This window comes from Solanum tuberosum, unplaced genomic scaffold (assembly GCF_000226075.1).
Source record: "Solanum tuberosum cultivar DM 1-3 516 R44 unplaced genomic scaffold, SolTub_3.0 scf00647, whole genome shotgun sequence".
NCBI classification, from domain to species: Eukaryota; Viridiplantae; Streptophyta; class Magnoliopsida; order Solanales; family Solanaceae; genus Solanum; species Solanum tuberosum.
This window is the reverse complement of record NW_006239575.1, coordinates 91,284-109,829: the sequence shown is the minus strand read 5'-3', so window position 1 is coordinate 109,829 and position 18,546 is coordinate 91,284. Positions and strand designations below refer to the sequence as shown.

Here is an 18,546-nt window from a genome sequence, read left to right as displayed (position 1 = left end):
TGGGCTGCTGGGAAATTGAACTTAATGGGCTGCTGAAAATTGGCCCAAATAAGAAAAGGGGTTAGATCTTTTAAGAGATAAACATATTGAGTTTAATTTAGATGAATTAATATTAATTAATTAACGAGCTTTTTAATCTTAACGAAATATAATAATTATTTCTATTATAAAATAACTAGTTTAATTAAAAACTAATTAACTCGAAACTATAATTTAAAGTCATAAAATATTTAACTAAAATGTAGCCCTAAACTCCTTGATTAATTGCTAACAAGTCTTATCATGGAGTTTAATTATTATCATTTTCCACTTTTTGAAGCAACTTTAAGTTTAAGGTGATAATTAAAAGTCAAAACATGAAAGTGACTTTAGAAGTCAAATTTTGTAGATGGTCAATTCAAGTGCATATCTCAAAGTTACTCTTTGTTTGGTATTGCGGCTAAAAATTGCTTATTTCTAAAAGCATTATTTTTTTAAAAATGGTTTATTAAAAAAGTTCTTTTGAAAAAATAATTTGTGTTTGGCTAATTCATTAAGATGTATTTTTTATAAGCAAATTGTGTTTGGCTATTATTTTAAAAAAAAAAGGTTTTTAGAGTCAAATTACGAAAAAGGGTAAGTATCAATGTACTTTTAATAGAGAGAAACTATTTAAAATATTTATTACAAATTTTTTAATTAAAATGTGCATATTCAAATTTTCAATCAATATTGTACATACATAAATAAGTAAATTAAATATTAATATATATTAACATAACGATCTAAATATAATTTAAAGCAAAATAAATTTAAAAACCATTCCACAAATTAAACCACTATATACGAAAAATTTACTACAAAAATAAATGAAGTCCTTCATTTTTTATCCTACAAAAATATTATTGTTATCTTTGTTTCTAATTTTGTAAAATGATATATAAAATATAAAATAATAATATATAAACATAAAATAAAATAAAAAATTTATTATATATAAATAAAAATTAAATTCTTGAATGAAACCTAACCAAACTTATGAGATATGCTAATTAATTAATAAGGAATATATTGGTAAATTTGTATAGATGCTTCTATTAATTAAAAGCAGTTTTAAAGATTTGCCAAACATATAACTTTTCAAAAAAAAAGTATTTTTTTCCTCAAAAAAACATTTTTGACCTCCCAACAATAATGTCAAATAAACTCTTAATCTTGTAGTTTCAAACATACTAGTCGTGAAAAATTAGAATTGAAAATTTATAGAAAAAAAAGAAGACATTTTTGTAAAATGAATTAAAAAGAAAAATAAGATAAACTTATTCAAAAAGGAGAGAGTATATAGGAGCAATTGCAAAAGTTTGATAACATTGTCCTTCACAAATTTTCCTTAATTAAGGGCATTTTTCTAAAGAATGATTAGATATTGTTGTCACGTTGTGTCATGTGCGCAAGTTGTTCAAGGTCAAACTAATCCAAATTATAGAAGAAATCCAATAGCGCACCTCGAACGTGCAAATTAATGTAATGTGCGTTTTAGAGGCAACACATACCTGAGCTGTATAGGCACTTTCGAAAGATTACAGAAAATATCAACTAAAAAATTATTTTGTGTTAGCAAATGCAGAAATAACAAAGCTTATGGTTATGTTAGTTAGAAGCTTCCAAAAGTTGGTTACTAGCTGATGACATGGCAATAGTTAGCTACAAAGTTTGTTAGAGATATTTTGTATTCATTCATAGTGAGGGTAGTATATAAAAGCATGTATGTACAGATTCACTGTATCAAGACATTAATACAATCTTCTTCCTTCTTCTTCTTTCAAATGCTAGATCTGTAAATCCTCCAAATCTTAATCTCCATTCATGGAGTTATCATGGTATCAGAGCCTTCGATTATGAAGGACTAAAAGAACAAGTAGCTAAGTAGAAGGTGCTCAGATTCACCATTATTCAAAGGTGGATTGTAAGGAAGCATCACAAGCAAAGATAAAACAACAATGGCGAATGGAAGTGCATCTGAAGAAACAAGCACTGGAAATGAAACCTCAAACCAAGCTGTATTCCCAGTAATTGATCATAATCATCCCTTGTTCCTTCAACACACTGATACTCCAGGTAGTTCTCTGATCTCTCTTCAGTTAACTGGTTCGAAAAACTATGCTTTGTGGAGTAGATCGTTTAGGATTGGACTGGTGGGGAAAAGTAAACTAGGATTTGTAGATGGACGATTTCCTAAATCCATGTTTGAACCAATACTGTTTGATCAGTGGGAAAAATGCAATGCTGTGGTGTTAAGCTGGATTATGAATGTTGTAAGACCAGGACTTCTAAGCTCTGTAGTGTATGCTTCAGATGCACGAAAAGTGTGGTTAGATCTAAGAGAAAGATTTGACACAGTAAATGGATCTAGGATTTTTCAGTTGCATAGAGAGATTCACACACTAGTGCAGGGAACTATGTCAGTTGCTGATTATCACTCAAGACTAAGAGATTTATGGGATGAATATGATGCTCTTATGCCTTGTCCTAGTTGTCCTTGTCCAGAGTCAAAGAAATTTGGTGAACATTGTGATTATTAGAGGCTCCTACAGTTCCTTATGGTACTAAATGAGTCTTATTCAACTCCTAGGAGTCAGATCCTCATGATGAATCTAATGCCAACACTTAATAAGGCTATGCTCTTATCATTGACCAAGAGAGTTAGAGAAATCTAGCTAGTTCTACATCTTACAGCTTAGGAGTAATAGAAGGAACAACAATGTATACTCATAGAAGCAACACACATAGTGGTGGAGCAGGGACATCTAGAAACTCATATCCAAGTGGAGTAGGTGGTTCATACTCAGGAGGATCTAGTGGTGGATATAGCAATGGTGCTAGCACTTCTGGAGGAGGCTAGTCACAAGGTCTGCAAACTCCACAAGTCATTGTATGGCTTGAAACAAGCACCTAAACAATGGAACATGAAGTTAACTGAGGCACTAGTCCAGATGGGGTTCAAACAAAGTCATTATGACTACTCTCTATTCACACAACAGAGTGGGACTGATATTGTGGTGATATTGGTATATGTAGATGATCTTCTAGTCACTGGAAGCAACCACCAACTCCTATGTAATACAAGACAGGAAATTCAAAAGAAGTTCAAAATGAAGGACCTAGGGGAATTAAAATTCTTCTTAGGCATTGAGTTTTCTAGATCAAACAAGGGCATCCTAATGACACAGAGGAAATATGCTTTGGAGCTGCTGTCTGAAACTGGACTAGGAGGAGCAAAGCCAGTTCATACACCTTTGGAGCTGAACAAAAGACTCACATCAATTCAATATGATGAATATGTGACTGGTTCAAGTCCTGATCATGATAAACCACTTGCTAATCCTGCAATGTATCAAAAGTTGGTAGGAAAGCTTCTCTATCTGACTATGACTAGGCTTGATCTTGCTTTTACTGCACAAGTTCTTAGCCAGTTCATGCATTGTCCTAAGGAGTCACATATGGAGGCAACATTAAGAGCAGTAAAATACATCAAAGAAACACCTGGTCTAGGATTACTAATGCCAGCAGAACAAACTACACAGCTAACAGCTTATTGTGACTCTGACTGAGGGGGATGTCTTGAAACAAGAAAATCAGTTACAGGGTATTTAGTGAAGTTTGGAGGAGGATTAATATCATGGAAGTTTAAGAAGCAAGGGACTGTGTCAAGAAGCTCAGCTGAGGCAGAATTCAAGAGCATGGCCATATGTGCAGCTGAAATAACTTGGTTGATAGACTTATACAAAGAGTTGGGAGTCAATATAACAGTACCAGTAAAAATGGTATGTGATAGCAAAGCAGCAATACAAATAGCAGCTAATCCTATCTTTCATGAGCGTACAACACACATAGACATAGACTGTCACTTTGTAAGAGAAAGAATTTGTCAAGGAGTACTGAAGACAGAATATATTAACACCAAGCATCAACTTGCTGATCTACTCACAAAGAGTTTTGGACAAGGACAACACCATCTACTACTAAGCAATCTTGGAATGAAAAATATATTTCAACCATAAGCTTGAGGGGAAGTGTTAGCAAATGAAGAAATAACAAAGCTTATGGTTATGTTAGTTAGAAGCTTCCAAAAGTTAGTTACTAGCTGATGACATAGCAATAGTTAGCTACAAAGTTTGTTAGAGATATTTTGTATTCATTCATAGTGAGGGTAGTATATAAAAGCATGTATGTACAGATTCACTGTATCAAGACATTAATACAATCTTCTTCATTCTTCTTCTTTCAAATGCTTTGTAAATCCTCCAAGTCTTAATCTCCATTCTTGGAGTTATCAATTTGATTAAATTAATTTTTTTATTTAATCTTATAAATTTAATACTATTAATGCTCTTGTCCTCTACTCACACATTCATTATAAATATTCATATCTTTGTATACAATTAATACATTCTTTCTCAAGACAAAGAGAAATTGAGAGAGGGAAAAAACAAGGCTAGTTCTATTGTTTTGCTTCATTGTTTGTATGGTCATGCCAATGGCTCAAGGTGTTGAATTAGGACCGAAAGCTGTTGAAAAATGGTTCAAGTAGGTTCCTCATGAAAAGCAAAAGGTAACTAAGTTGCATTTCTATTTTCACGATATAGTTAGTGGGAAAAATCCAACTGCAGTTCAAATACCTCAATCCAATATGACTGCCAAATCCCCAACTTCCTTTGGGTTTGTTGCAATGATGGACGACCCACTGACAGTTGGACCAGAGCCCAACTCGAGAATAGTGGGTCGAGCCCAAGGGATTTATGGTTCAGCTAATCAAAATGAGGGTGCCCTTCTCATGACTCTCAACTTTGTGTTCACAACTGGCAAGTATAATGGTAGCACGTTGAGTGTACTTGGTCGAAACCCTGTATTTCACCAGTATCGTGAGATGCCAATTGTTGGTGGTTCTGGAGTTTTTCGGTTGGCTCAGGGAATCGCTACTGTAAAGACTTTTTGGTTCAATATGACCATGGGGATGCTGTTGTTGAGTATAATGTTATGGTCCTGCACTACTCACATTAATTGAATTATTTGAAGCTTTGTTTGTTGGTGCTTATTCATAATATTTCCTATAGTTTCTTTATTTTGTATTGAGAATAAAGACTGTTTTGATTGCACGTATGATACGCTCAAATTACACCTCCCTAAAGAAGCATAAACAATCGTTATCAAGTCAAGAACCCAACTTGTAGTTGGCATGCAGTTGCGGGTCTAGTGGACCGTGCACCCTCACTACATTTCCCAATTGATTTTCAGCTAGACCCCGGTTTTCCCCACTAGCTACTCTCGGCTATTGTAACTCAACTGTATCATCAAGATTTACTCCGATAGGATTAACTGGAATTCCTTGATTGTTCATTCTTCGCAAAGTTTTGTTCAACTCTGGATCGTAAGGAGTAAGTGGTTCATCTTGGCTCCGTGTCCTTGGCATATACTAGAGCCAGAACCTGAGAGAGACAAGAACAAAAAGAAAAAGTAAAATTAGGAAATATTTGACTAAAGTTCAATAATGTAGTGAAAATTAATCTAAAAGCCAAATTTTCCCGGCAGCGGCGCCAAAATTTGATACGCTCAAATTATACCTCCCTAAAGAAGCATAAGAAATCGTTATCAAGTAAATAACCCAACTTGTAGGTTGGGGTCAATCCCACGAGGAAACTGGTTTAGACTTAACTTTAGCTTACACCTATATTCATTTAGTCAAAATACTTCCGGAAACAAGTAATAAAAAGGGGAGGATTTGTGAAACAAATAGTAAGAATTCAGTAAGTAATCAGTAAACAAAAGTCATTTTTTGTTGTTATCAAGATGAGAAAATTAACTAGGGTATACGTGTTCACCACAAACTCATAACTCAGTAATCCTAGTAATAGCAATCATGTCCTAGTGTATTACATGCAAAGTGATAAGTTAGGTATCTCTAAATCCTTGGTCCGGCATCTAGAGAATTTCACCCTGCACCTTGGTCCAGCTACGTGTGTATAATTTACTAACCCTTACATTTACCTCATATTAGACATCATAATCGATGTTTGGCTTAGTTATTACTTCGCACCAATCGACACTAGCCTATTAGATAGTATCACACTAAATCTATGTTGATAATTCTTTTCTTGTTGCTTACCTCCTTGGTCCGACAAGTAGCAACAAGGCAAGTTCTAACGCGTGCACTCGTTAAAAAGACTTTTGAACGGAAGAATTATCAATGCATGAAAAAGACTATTCAGGAATTGCTTATTTACTATTCCTACTTTGTTAATCTCTCATGGATCCCACAACCCTAGTTGTGGAGTTTAGTTACCTATGATCATATGAACACAATTCATTGTTTTAGATGAAAGAATTATGAACTTACGTAGTTGAGAAAAATAAGCCCAGAAATTCAACTCAAATTTCAAATAAAATCTTCAAAACGAACCTTTGGAAATTAAGAATTGCTCGGGTAGCAAAATTAGTTCCCAAGTCACAAAGTAAAACAAAAGTAATAAAGTCTAACCCCCAAAAACGAGGTTTACATGCCATATTTATAGAAAACAAAAAACCTAAATAAAAATGAAAACAAATTAAGGAAAGTTTGTTCAGCTACGCGTCTTCATTCCACGAGACTGACTCACGGACCGTCAATGGATCTACGGTCCGTGAGTCCCTTCCGTCAGCCAGGACTTGGAAAATATTTCAGCTTCCAAAAATCAGCTACTCTGAAGCAAACGACGGACTAACAGTAGATCAACAGTACGGTCCGTAGATCAATCTACGGACCGTCAATGGCCACCGTGGTTCCACACTCTGTCAGATTTCCCTGATTTGCCTTCCATGCCTTGCCTGCTGATCTACGGCCATCACCTACGGAGCGTAACTGGACCTACGGTCCGTAGATCACCTCCGTAGGTGCCCTTTCTGCAGTTATTTCAGCTGTCCCTTTACTTTCGCGCCTAAACGTCTTTCCTGCAAAACATGATAAAAACACATAAAAACCAATCCAAAAAGGCCCTAGACACACACAACTGGTAAGTGAAATGTATTAGAAATACCGTAAACTTACGGTATATCAACGTACAAATTGCAAACTTTCTTGGATCAGATATGTTTACGTGGTATTGAATAATTTAAGAGTTAATATCTTAAAAGAACTATCAGAAATTATCTAACAAAGTTACTGAACTTTGTTTTTGTTTGAAAAAAAATAATCTTGATATCTCAAAAAAAAAAAAAAAGGGGAGTCTAAATTCATGCTTTCAACATCTCTCAAATGTATTTTATTATTCAAATTGATTAGAGCCATAAGTATTCATTATATGGTTCTTTATTATATTATATACCGTTGACATAGCATTCTTTCGTTAAGGCTGTGGAATAATCCATTATTTTGGCTTAATGTCCTTTTGCCATATCTTGTATATTGATGATATTATTTGATGATATTGAATAGCACATTAACTTCTCAATTACTAAATAATCATTATGGCTACAAAAGGAACGTTGGTTGGCTGATGTTGAAGCCATCAATTTGCTATTGATCTTTCCCTTAATTATATAATCTCAACTCCTTTTGTTTTGGGAGGTGGATATGGACTCAAGTTCATTCTTCATATTCTATTGGTGCACTGGACTCCTAGTTTTATAGGAGTACTAGAAAAGTTTGTTGAGTTTTTGGAAATGCATTTACATTGGGTGAAATATCTTTAATGATATTGTCTACTTTTGACACGCCTCAAGCTATGAGAATTCCCTACAAGTGTTCATGATAAAGTATTTTCTGTAAAATCCAACAGTTTTGTAACAATAAAATTCCTCCTCGATCTAGCTACTCACACACTCCATATAAAAAGAAGCTTCCTCATGCAAAGCAAAAGGTATCTAAATTTCATTTTTCTATTTTCACGACATAACTAAAAAGTTTAATGATAGCACGTTGAGTGTAATTGGCCGGAATTCAGCATTTCACCAGTATTGTGAGATGCCAATTGTTGGTAATTTTGGAGTTTTCTGATTGGCTCAGGGAATCGCCACCGCGAAGACTTATTGGTTCAATTTGACCAGTGGGGATGCTGTTGTTGAGTATAATGTCATGGTCCTGTGTTGTGAACCGAGTTGTATATCTAAGGGCCTATGGACTAGAATTGGTGGAGACTATTTTAGTTGGGATTATTGGGCCGAGTAAAATGTTGGAGTTTTTATTTGGGATCCCGGCCCAATTAGTATTTGATTAAAAGGGCAAATGAGTTAGAAAGAAGGGTTTATGCATATTGAAGAAACACATTTGTTCCTCTCTTCTTCTTCTAGAATCTAAGCTTCTCATCCCAATTCTTATATCTACCTTAGTTACTGTTATTTCAGCATTTCCATTGTAATTCAGTTGTTTGATTATTGTAATTACGATTCTAAAGGTTTAATCACATTCCAAGTTTGTTATTAATATAGTGAGGAATTTGGGTTTGTTACATCCTGCATTACTCACATTAATTTAATTTGAAGCTTTGCTTGTTGGTGTCATTTGTAATATTTACAATAGTTTCTTTATTTTGTCTCAAGGATAAAAACGTGTTTTGATTGCACGTACGAATTGCAAATTTTCTTGGATCGGACATGTTTACGTTATTGAATAATTAAAATAGTTGTATAGCCTGTGAACTTTTTTTGGTTTACAATTAATTTAAAACCTACAATAAGCTATGTATGGGCAGTAATTATGAAAACAAAAGGCCGATAAAACAAAAAAATATCATAATGATCTGAAAGTGAAAGCTGGCATTAAAAGCATGGAGGCAACTAACTAAATGATTTTTAAGCGATCAGTGAACAAATAAGCGAAATAAATAGACACATTAATAAAAAGTGCTAGTCTTTACCGGCAATAGTTAAGTGTCATTAGATTTAATGTCTTCTACTCTCTGCTCTCAGTATGAAGACACTAGTGATGGCAGATGTTAGAGTCTTGCCCATGAATCGGAAGCTAGGAAAGTAATAAGTACTCGTTTCAAGTTCACGTGAACCCAATAGCTTTTGTGTTATGAATAAGCTCCAGCCCAATGTCACACAATCAGCTATTTATCGGGCAGAGAAGAAGCAATAGAAATGGAATGCAGCTCACAAAGGTTGATTTGGGACCCAAGTCCAATTAACAACAGGTTAAAAGGGACTACCACTTAGAAAAATATTTATCTTTTGATTAAACACCTAAATTATATTGGGTGCTTTACTAATTGGTTATTGTTGAATATGATATTCTGACACGTGAAGAAGATTCTAAAATTATTTCTATATTACAAATATTGAGGATAAATCTAGTTGAAATCAGTAACATATCCAGTGTAGTCTACACGGTGGAATCTAAAGAGGGTATAGTGTACAAAAGCTTTAGTTAGAAATATACTAATATTATTATCCATAAAAACAATATTAACAACTGAGAAAGGGTAAAAAACAGAGGAAGGAAAGCACAGAAAAGGGGCTGTTTAGGCCATGAAATTTTTTCACTTTTGTTTGAATTCAACTCCGGAAAATACGTTTGACCATAAAACTCAATCTAGAATTTAACTTCAAGTTGAATTTCGAAATTTCCGAGAATTTGAAAAATAGCAAAAAGTTGTTTTCACTTCAATAGTAGAGAACAGGGGCTTCAACATGTCTCAATCAATTGGAGAGAAATTCCAAAAGCAAACATATACTTTTACTTTTATTCTACATTTCTTTGACTGCCCTATGGAATCAGATTTTTTGAAATGTTATCTAATCAAACACTACCACTTTAATAATGCTGTCATTTTGACCCCACTACTTTTTTAGTTTTCATTGTCATAAAACAAATTCTCCATCATTGCTCTGTTTGTTAAGCTTTCATTTAATAGAAAACTAGCAACTGAACTGGTAATAAAGGAGGTTTCCTAATACATAACGTGATTCCACTTTAATAAATTGCAGAGAAAATTCCAAAAGCAAATATTACACTTTTCCTTTATTTCTACTTTTCTGTGTCTACCATTTTGAAATGTTATTTAATAAACACTCCCACTTTAATAATGCTCTCATTTTGATCCCACTACTATTATTCCTGCTTGCATTCTCATATATCAAAAAACGAGTACTTACTATTCCACCAAAAATTCCCGTGATAGCACCTCCTCTTCAGTTATCAACTTTCAACTTCCTCACTCTCAACTTATTTTCATTCTACCTTTAATTTGCTTCCTTGTAACTAAGAAATCTAGTGAAGAATTAATTAATTAATCATATATGGAATTCTTATCTATTTTTGTGGAAAAGGTAACGGACTGCTTGATGCAGCCAGTTGGGCGAGGGATTGGGTATTTAGTTTACTACAAGAGCAACATCAGATGTATGGATAAAGAATGTGAGAAGCTGAAGAATATCAAAAGTGAGGTGCAGGAAAGAGCGGATGTTGCCCGGAGAAACTTACAACGCATTTCACACAATGGTGAAGCTTGGTTAACTAGTGTTGATACCACTACTCAACGTGTGGAATTTGTAAGGCAAGGTAGAGCTGAGGTTGAAAGGGGTTGCTTTTATGGTTGGTGTCCAAACTTGAAGTCACATTACTCCGTGAGCAGGAGAGCTAAGAAAATTGCACTGGAGTTGATTCAACTTCAAACTGAAGGCACCAATCCAAATGCTTTCTCCTTTGATCGTCCAGTTCAAAGTGAGGCTATACCTAGTAACTATGGTGAGGTGTTTGACTCTAGAAAATTGCAAGAGGATGAGGTCATGGCAGCTTTGAAAGATGACGGGGTCACTATGATTGGGATATGTGGTATGGGTGGTGTTGGTAAAACAACACTGGCTGAAAAAATCAGACTAAAGGCGAAACAAGAAAGGATGTTCAATGATGTTGTCATGGTAATTGTCAGTCAACAACAAGACCCTAAAAGAATTCAGGGTGAGATCGCAAGAGGAGTCGGACTGACATTAGAAGGGGATGATATGTTGAGTCGTGGAGATCGGCTGTGTACAAGGTTAATGGATCAGAACAGCCCCATCCTTATAATCATGGATGATGTTTGGAAGGCTCTTGATATAAAGAGACTTGGAATTCCAAGTGGAAGCAACCACAAACATCAATGCAAAGTGATATTCACAACGCGTTTCCATTCTGTTTGTGAAGCAATGGGAGCTCAGAAGATCATGGAAGTTGGAATGTTATCTGAAGAGGAAGCTTGGATCCTTTTCAAGCAGAAAGTCGGTAATTTTGTCGACAATCCTTCTCTTCTTGGCATTGCAAAAAAGGTTGCCAAAGAATGCAAGGGGCTGCCACTTGCAATTATTACAGTTGCAGGAGCACTAAAAAAGCTTAAAACCAAGCCTTCGTGGGACTGTGCCCTTGAACAATTACGAAGTGCAGAAACAAGAATAATTCCTGAAGTGCCCAAAGAGTTGTATAAACCTCTAAGGCTAAGCTATGATTTCTTGGAAAGTAATGAAGCCAAGAACCTCTTTTTGCTTTGTTCCTTGTTCGAGGAAGATAGTGATATCTGTCCTGAAGAATTACTAAGATACGGAAGGGGGCTTCGCATCTTTTCAGAAATCGGAAAGTTAGAACATGCAAGAAATACGGTCTGTCTTGTGTTAGAAACATTGAAAGATTGTTTCTTGTTATCCCAAGGTTCAGACAAAAACTATGTCAAAATGCATGATGTGGTCCGTGATGTGGCTATAAGTATCGCGTCTGAGGGAGAGCATAATTTTATGGTAAGTCACCAATTTAACTCAAACGAGTTCCCAAGAAGAACTTCTTATGAGCATTTCACTCACATGTCAATAGTTGCAAATAACTTTGATGAGCATCCTAGACCAATATTTTGCCCAAAACTGATGCTTTTAATGTTGAAACTCTGGTTTGAAGATTCATTCAAATTAGAGGACGATTTTTTTGATGGAATGGATAAACTCAATGTCTTCAGCCTGTGTGGATATAGGCAGCACTGCATTCAGCCTTTGCCAGAACCCATTCAGAGGTTGTCAAGTTTGAGGACGTTGTGTCTGAGTAATCTAAGGTTGCATGATATATCCATTATTGGGGAACTTGTCACTTTAGAAATTCTCAGCATAAGAAATTCTCAGTTGAGGAAGGTGCCAGTGGAGATTGGAAAATTAACCAATCTAATTATGTTGGAGTTGCGGAATGAGGGTATAGCAATTGAAAGTATTTCAGCAGGTGTCTTATCAAGGCTAGTTCAATTGGAGGAACTACATATATTTGTAGTAGAATGTTGTAGTTACTCCACCTTGAGTGAACTAGAATCCTTATCGAGATTGACCGCACTGACATTAAGTAAATGTGCCGAAGATGTCATCTACAGTAACTTGGGCCTTTCCTCCAAGTTGACACGGTACAATCTTACAGCGGGTGTCAGGTGGACTACTTCAATCATGGATGAATACGATTACGATAGGAATATTACTTTAGAGGTCACGAAGACCAGCCCATTGGGTAATTGGATCTGCCACCTGTTGAAGGAGAGTGAATTTATACATTCAACTGGAAAGGGCTCTAATAATGTGTTGACTGAGTTGCAACTGAATAAACTTCAGAATGTGAAATGTCTCCACCTCGCTAGATGTGATTTAGTGACACATTTATTGAAGATCTCTGAGAGGACACATGAAATAATTGAGTTCCCCAATTTATATAAGTTGGAGCTTCAATATTTGGAATGCCTGACTCACTTTTGCAGTGACACTGTTGAGGCCATTGAGTTCCCTCAGTTACGGAAAATGATCTTTGATGGGTTACCTAATTTCCAAAATTTCTGGCCTACAACTAACAACTCCATCACTAACTCAAATCCTCTTTTTCATGAAAAGGTTTGCTTCTTATCATGAAACCAGCTTACTTTTTCAGTTGTTATTCAGAGGGCTAATTTAAGTTTTTAAATATTTCTCTTATAGATCTATTTGCTTATCATTATTTGAATTTCTTTATCTTATTTCATTTTTGTAGTGTGAAAATAAATAGATATTGAAAAAGAAGAAAAAAGTAAGAACAAATTTAAGACTTTTTTTTTAATGACCCCCTCAAGTTATGGGTTGAGCTCAAATGAGCTATAAATTGAGTTGAGTTATGAACCATCCAATTTGACCCGTTTAATTTCAATAACTGTAAGTTTTTAACTTATTGCTATTTAAATTATATAACCTCAATTTAAAATGGGATAAAGCTTGAATGAATTGAGTTTGAACCCAATTCAAATTATCTTGAGTCCAATCCATAAAATTATGGATGGATTATGCGGGTTACCTAGCTCAAAGTTTGATACTTGAACGTTTGCAGGTTTCTTGTCTTAACCTCAAAGAGCTAGACATCGATAGTTCTAACATAAGTGCTCTATGCTCTCACCAACTTCCAACTGCCTACTTCAGCAAACTTGAAAGATTGGAAGTAAAGAATTGTAGAAAATTGAGAAACTTGATGTCTCCATCAGTGACCAGAGGTGCTCGGAATTTACGAATACTATTGATAGAAAATTGTGTGTCAATGGAAGAAGTGATCACAGAAGAGGAACAACAAGGAGAAGAAATCATGACTAATGAGCCCTTATTTCCCCTGTTGGAAGAGCTGCAGCTTGAAGGACTGCCTAAGCTGGGGCATTTCTTTCTGACAAAGCATGCTCTTGAATTTCCATTTCTCAGAAAAGTGACGATTGGTGACTGCCCTGAAATGAAGACGTTTGTCCAACAGGGAGTATCTGTGAGTACACCGAGTCTTGAATGGGTGAACTATGATGACAGGGTGGAAGTAGATGATCTGAATGAATGGATGCAACAGAGGTTCAATTCTAAGGTTTGTCTTGCGCCACTAATTGTATAACTAATTAACTCTAGTGCTCTCTTTCTGTCTTAACTTAATAGTAATAGTAATATTCAGATACTTATTTATGTTTGTCAATTGAACCAACTTCCTTGTACAGTATTTTCAATTGGAATCTGAAGCATCACTATTCTCTGCTCCCAGGAACAAAATACTAGTGAAGGCACTACCGACAGCAACGATTCTGAAGCTACTGTTGGCGACAAAATACTAGTGAAGCTACTGATGTCTATGAATCCAAAGATAGCTAGGAATAGTCCATGTTAGTTCAAACATGACCTAATACTTATACTGTTGTTTGTTGATTTTTGAAAGAAGGGGCGGATCTTGAAGAAGCAGCATGAGCCTAAAGTAGTAGCCTATTATGTTTTGTCAGGCCCCTTTGATATCTTATTAATCAAGCCCTAGCACCCCTGTAGGTAAGATCCTCATGATGGACGTAACAAGCAGAGGCATATCGATATTATAATACATGGATTCACGTGAACCCAACTGTTTTTGCCAAGAGACTTTGTATTTGTATCAGTAATTTCCTTAATTACATATTCGGATTGATTTTGATTCAACAACAATTTTATAACATGGTATTAAAGTAGAAGAGAAGTCCTAGTTCTGATACTCTTCTTTATGAGTAATTACTTCTTACTTGTGTCTGTAGAAATTCTTTAATAATTTCAAATTTTTTCTGCAAGTTTGGACAAACGCAGAAAGAAGCAATTCATAAATTATTGTCTTGGACCAAAGTTATTTGGAGAAAAAAAATAACGAAAAGACTGTTTTGAGATGTGAACTTTAGACTAAAAGTGAAGTCTTCGTTTAAAATTCCTCTTTAATTTGTGTAATCATTAGTTGCCTACAATTATTATTTGACTGATCAAATTAAAGTAACTTGTAACAAAATCTAACTATATCGTGTACTAATTGTCAGTAAAATACAGAGATAATGTAAGACTTGTTTTCATCGCCAGTGTATACTAGTTAAATTCTTATTTGAAGTGTCACTCAGACGTGAGATTCTATCATTTCCTTCAATTTGTGAGTTCTCTTATACTAGAATTTGTTGGCTTTTGTGTGTGAATAATTTGCACAAGATGCATAAACACAAGTGCCAATAGTAGAAACTAAACCACCACAAAACAACATAGTTGTTGATCAAAACAAGGACATAAAATGACTCTGATGACAGAGGAGAAGGGTAACACAAGGCCCCAACGCAATAATAATTCCACGGTCAAGACAAACTAGGAACCTTGTGAAAGATATATTATCTGGCTTTGGCTCCTCATAAAAATACTCATATTGGAAGTTCAAAAGTTTCTACTTTTTGAATATGAGAGTATTTCAATACACACAAGACTAAGTTGCCAAACCACTATTTCGAAGGTAAAGGACAGCTTAGCATGTCAATGTAATCAAAACGTTATACATACTGCAAAAATAAGCACAAAGAAGATACTGTATATTTTTTTTCAATTCTCAAACTATCCTAACTAAGAACTCACGCAGAGTATAGCACATTAAAATGGTTAGCCCTGCTTAAACAAGAAAGTATGCATTATAGCTTGATATTAACCAGTTCAACGTTTACGGGGATACTTATCTTGTGATTTCGTCACAGAAAACAATGAGTTTAGCAAATTAAGTACAGTAATATTGCCCTAATTCACTTTGTACAATTTGAAATATGGAAATAGAAGAATTTGTATTTAACTATATTCAACAGTACATGTATATATACAATCACTAAAGATTCTATCAAAGGTAAATAAATATCTTACACATTTTTTTAATGATTTAGCTAGCTATGTAAGGCAAGAGATTATATTTATAATCTACAATATTCTGTAACACTCCCCTCAAGCTGAAGCATAGATATTGCATTACATAGATAGTTAACTCTTGCTCCATTCAGCGCCTTTATGAACAAATCAGCTAGTTGCTCACCAGTCTTCACATAGCCAGTGGAAATCAAGTTTTCTTGAATGTTCTCCCGAATGAAATGACAAACAACCTCAATATGTTTGGTTCTTTCATAATACACCGGATTTGAGGCAATATGAAAAGCAGCTTGATTATCACACCAAACTTTTGATGGTGTATGATGTTTCAATGTAATTTCAGTTAAAAGATGGTGTATCCACATAATCTCACATATAGATTGTAACATAGTTTTGTACTCAAATTCAGCACTGGATCGAAATACAACATTTTGCTTCTGCTCCTCCATGATATTAGGTTTCCTCCAACGAAGACACAATAGCTTGTAGTATATGTCCTATCAATTTTGGATCCAGCCCAATCAACATCTGCAAAACACTCAACATGAGTATGTCCATGATTATTATACAATAAGCCAAGTCCAGAGCTTCTTTCAACTAACATAGAATTTGTTCCAAAGTTGCCCAATGTTTGACCATAGGTGCGGACATAAATTGGCTAACAATACTTACAGCAAATGGAATATCCGGACGAGTCACAATGAGGTGGTTTAACTTCCCAACTATCCTCTTATATCTCTCTGGATCATCCAAAAGGATCACCATCATCTTTTGTAAGATGTACATTAGGAATCATTGTGGTATTGCTGGGTTTGGCTTCTAACTTTTCAGTTTCTGCAAGTAGGTCAAGAATATACTTTCTTTGAGATAGAAGAACTTCATTCTTGCTTAGATTTACTTCTACTCCTAGAAAGTATTTTAACTGACCCAAGTCCTTCGTATGAAATCTAGTATGCAGGAAAGACTTGAGGGATGAGATCTGTGTATAATCACTTCATGTGATGACAATGTCATCAACATATACAACAAAGAGGGATAATGCCAGTTGTTGATTGTTGATAGAAGACTGAGTGATCACATTTATTCATTTTCAAACCAAATTCTTGAACCACCTCACTAAACTTTCCAAACTAGTCCCGAGGGCTCTATTTCAAGCCATACAAAAACTTCTTCAAATGACAGACTTTCCCTGAGCAACAAAACCAGATGGGTTGTCCATATACACTTCCTCTTGAAGATCATCATGAAGGAATGCATTCTTGATATCCAATTGATGTAAAGGTCAATTCTCGGAAATAGCTAGAGAAATAAACAAGCGGACAGAAGTGAGTTTGGCAACCGGAGAGAAGGTGTCTAAATAATCCACCCCATAAGTCTGAGCATACCCTTTAGCCACAAGTCTTGCTACAGAGCCATTAGGATTAACTTTAACGGTAACGACTCACTTACATCCCATTGATTTCTTCCCTTCGGATAAATCCACCAAATCCCACGTGTGGTTTTCCTCCAAGACATATATTTCCTCAAGCATGGCATGAAACCATCCAGGATGACTTCTCACTCTCTCTTTAGGTCAAACTTTCCTTTGAAAATATGTTTATAAATTATGTGTAAATGTTGGAATTTTTTCTTTTTAAAAAAAATCAAATTCAAAATAATCAGATTTCAAAATTGACTTAACGCAGGCCGGATAGCGCAACCGCGCCGCGCACGACCAATTTCCCAGTCACAAAAACGGTTGGTCACTTTGGCTTGTTTCTATCCCTTGGGGCTTCTTTCTCCTTTCTTTGAATTCATTTTTGCCTGAATCTCTTCATCTTCGTATTATTATATTATTATATTATAAAATATAATATTAAGATAAATTAATATAATAAATATTTAAAATAATTAAAATATTATATTGTGAAATAAGGAATGAAAAATCTATTTATTTTTGGCCTAATATCATCTACCAAACACCCTTGAGTGCTTTTTTTTTAAAGAATATGTCTTTGTGTGAATGTGAGTTGTATTTTTATTAAAAATTAGAAGTGCACTAATTTAAGAAACAAATTAACCATTTTTCTAGAAAACTCAAAGATTTCTAGAACCATAAAATGTTATTACGTAGTGGGAACTGGGAATGATGATCAACAAGACCTGAGGGTACCAACACAATGTTAATAAGCCAGCTGAATGGAATATGTTGAGATTTATGTGCAGTTTTAATGATTGACAAAGAAAGATGAAACACGTTAGTTAACATGATCCAAAGGTACATTACCACGAGCTATTAAATTCGGGAATGTTTTCAAAACAAATTAAAGAAAGAATGCAAAAATCAAAATATGGATAATATTAATTTCGTGATACAGCACAAGGAAATAAACATTTGATAAATTCAAGAGAAAGAATCAATGAGTTTGATTTGAAGAGGGAGTTTAAGGAGGCAAGGAGTTTTAATTGAACTCTAAGTCAAGAGAGTTCAAGTCAATGAGGAATTTGAAGTGAACAATAACTCTATGAAGAATTGTGCTTAAATAGAGGTGAATTCATCCAGAATATTTGTGCACTTATAGAGCTAAAAGGGCAATTGAAAAATATTTTCGCAAGTGCTACCAGCAGGCTGAAGGAACTCATTGAAAAAACAGGTCCTATTATAGAGTTTATGTAATATGAGGTTTTTATTAAGTCGTAGTATTGATATATCTTTAGTTCAATGTGTTATAAACTGAAATAGGAGTGGTTTCTTCAAGTTGGGATAACTTGAAGACTTGGAAACACATATACCTTGGGAAGTTTGTGTTGAAGTTTGAGAATTATAGTTCGTAATTCCTTAGATTACATAGACTTGTAATCTGTTTTGTGTTGAGGCTTAGTGATTTGGTGAAGTTGGAGTTAAATCATGTAGGGTACAGGTCGTGATTTTTTACACCTTTTTGAGTC

The 18,546-nt window shown here is 34.8% G+C and overlaps 1 protein-coding gene across 2 annotated transcripts; it reads left to right on the top strand.

The window, feature by feature from the left end:
* The first annotated feature begins 9,964 nt into the window (after positions 1-9,964).
* On the top strand, positions 9,965-14,438 carry LOC102595864 (probable disease resistance protein At4g27220). 2 transcript variants are annotated; one of them, XM_015304982.1, is made up of 3 exons: positions 9,965-12,837; positions 13,304-13,813; positions 13,941-14,438. In XM_015304982.1, the coding sequence occupies exons 1-3, from the start codon at positions 10,252-10,254 to the stop codon at positions 14,052-14,054; spliced, it is 3,210 nt and encodes a 1,069-aa protein (XP_015160468.1). In that variant the 5' UTR covers positions 9,965-10,251; the 3' UTR covers positions 14,055-14,438. The 2 variants fall into 2 exon arrangements, with proteins under 2 accessions (XP_015160468.1, XP_006366610.2); XM_006366548.2 differs by having other exon boundaries at positions 9,967-12,837; positions 13,985-14,438.
* Positions 14,439-18,546: the final 4,108 nt, after the last annotated feature.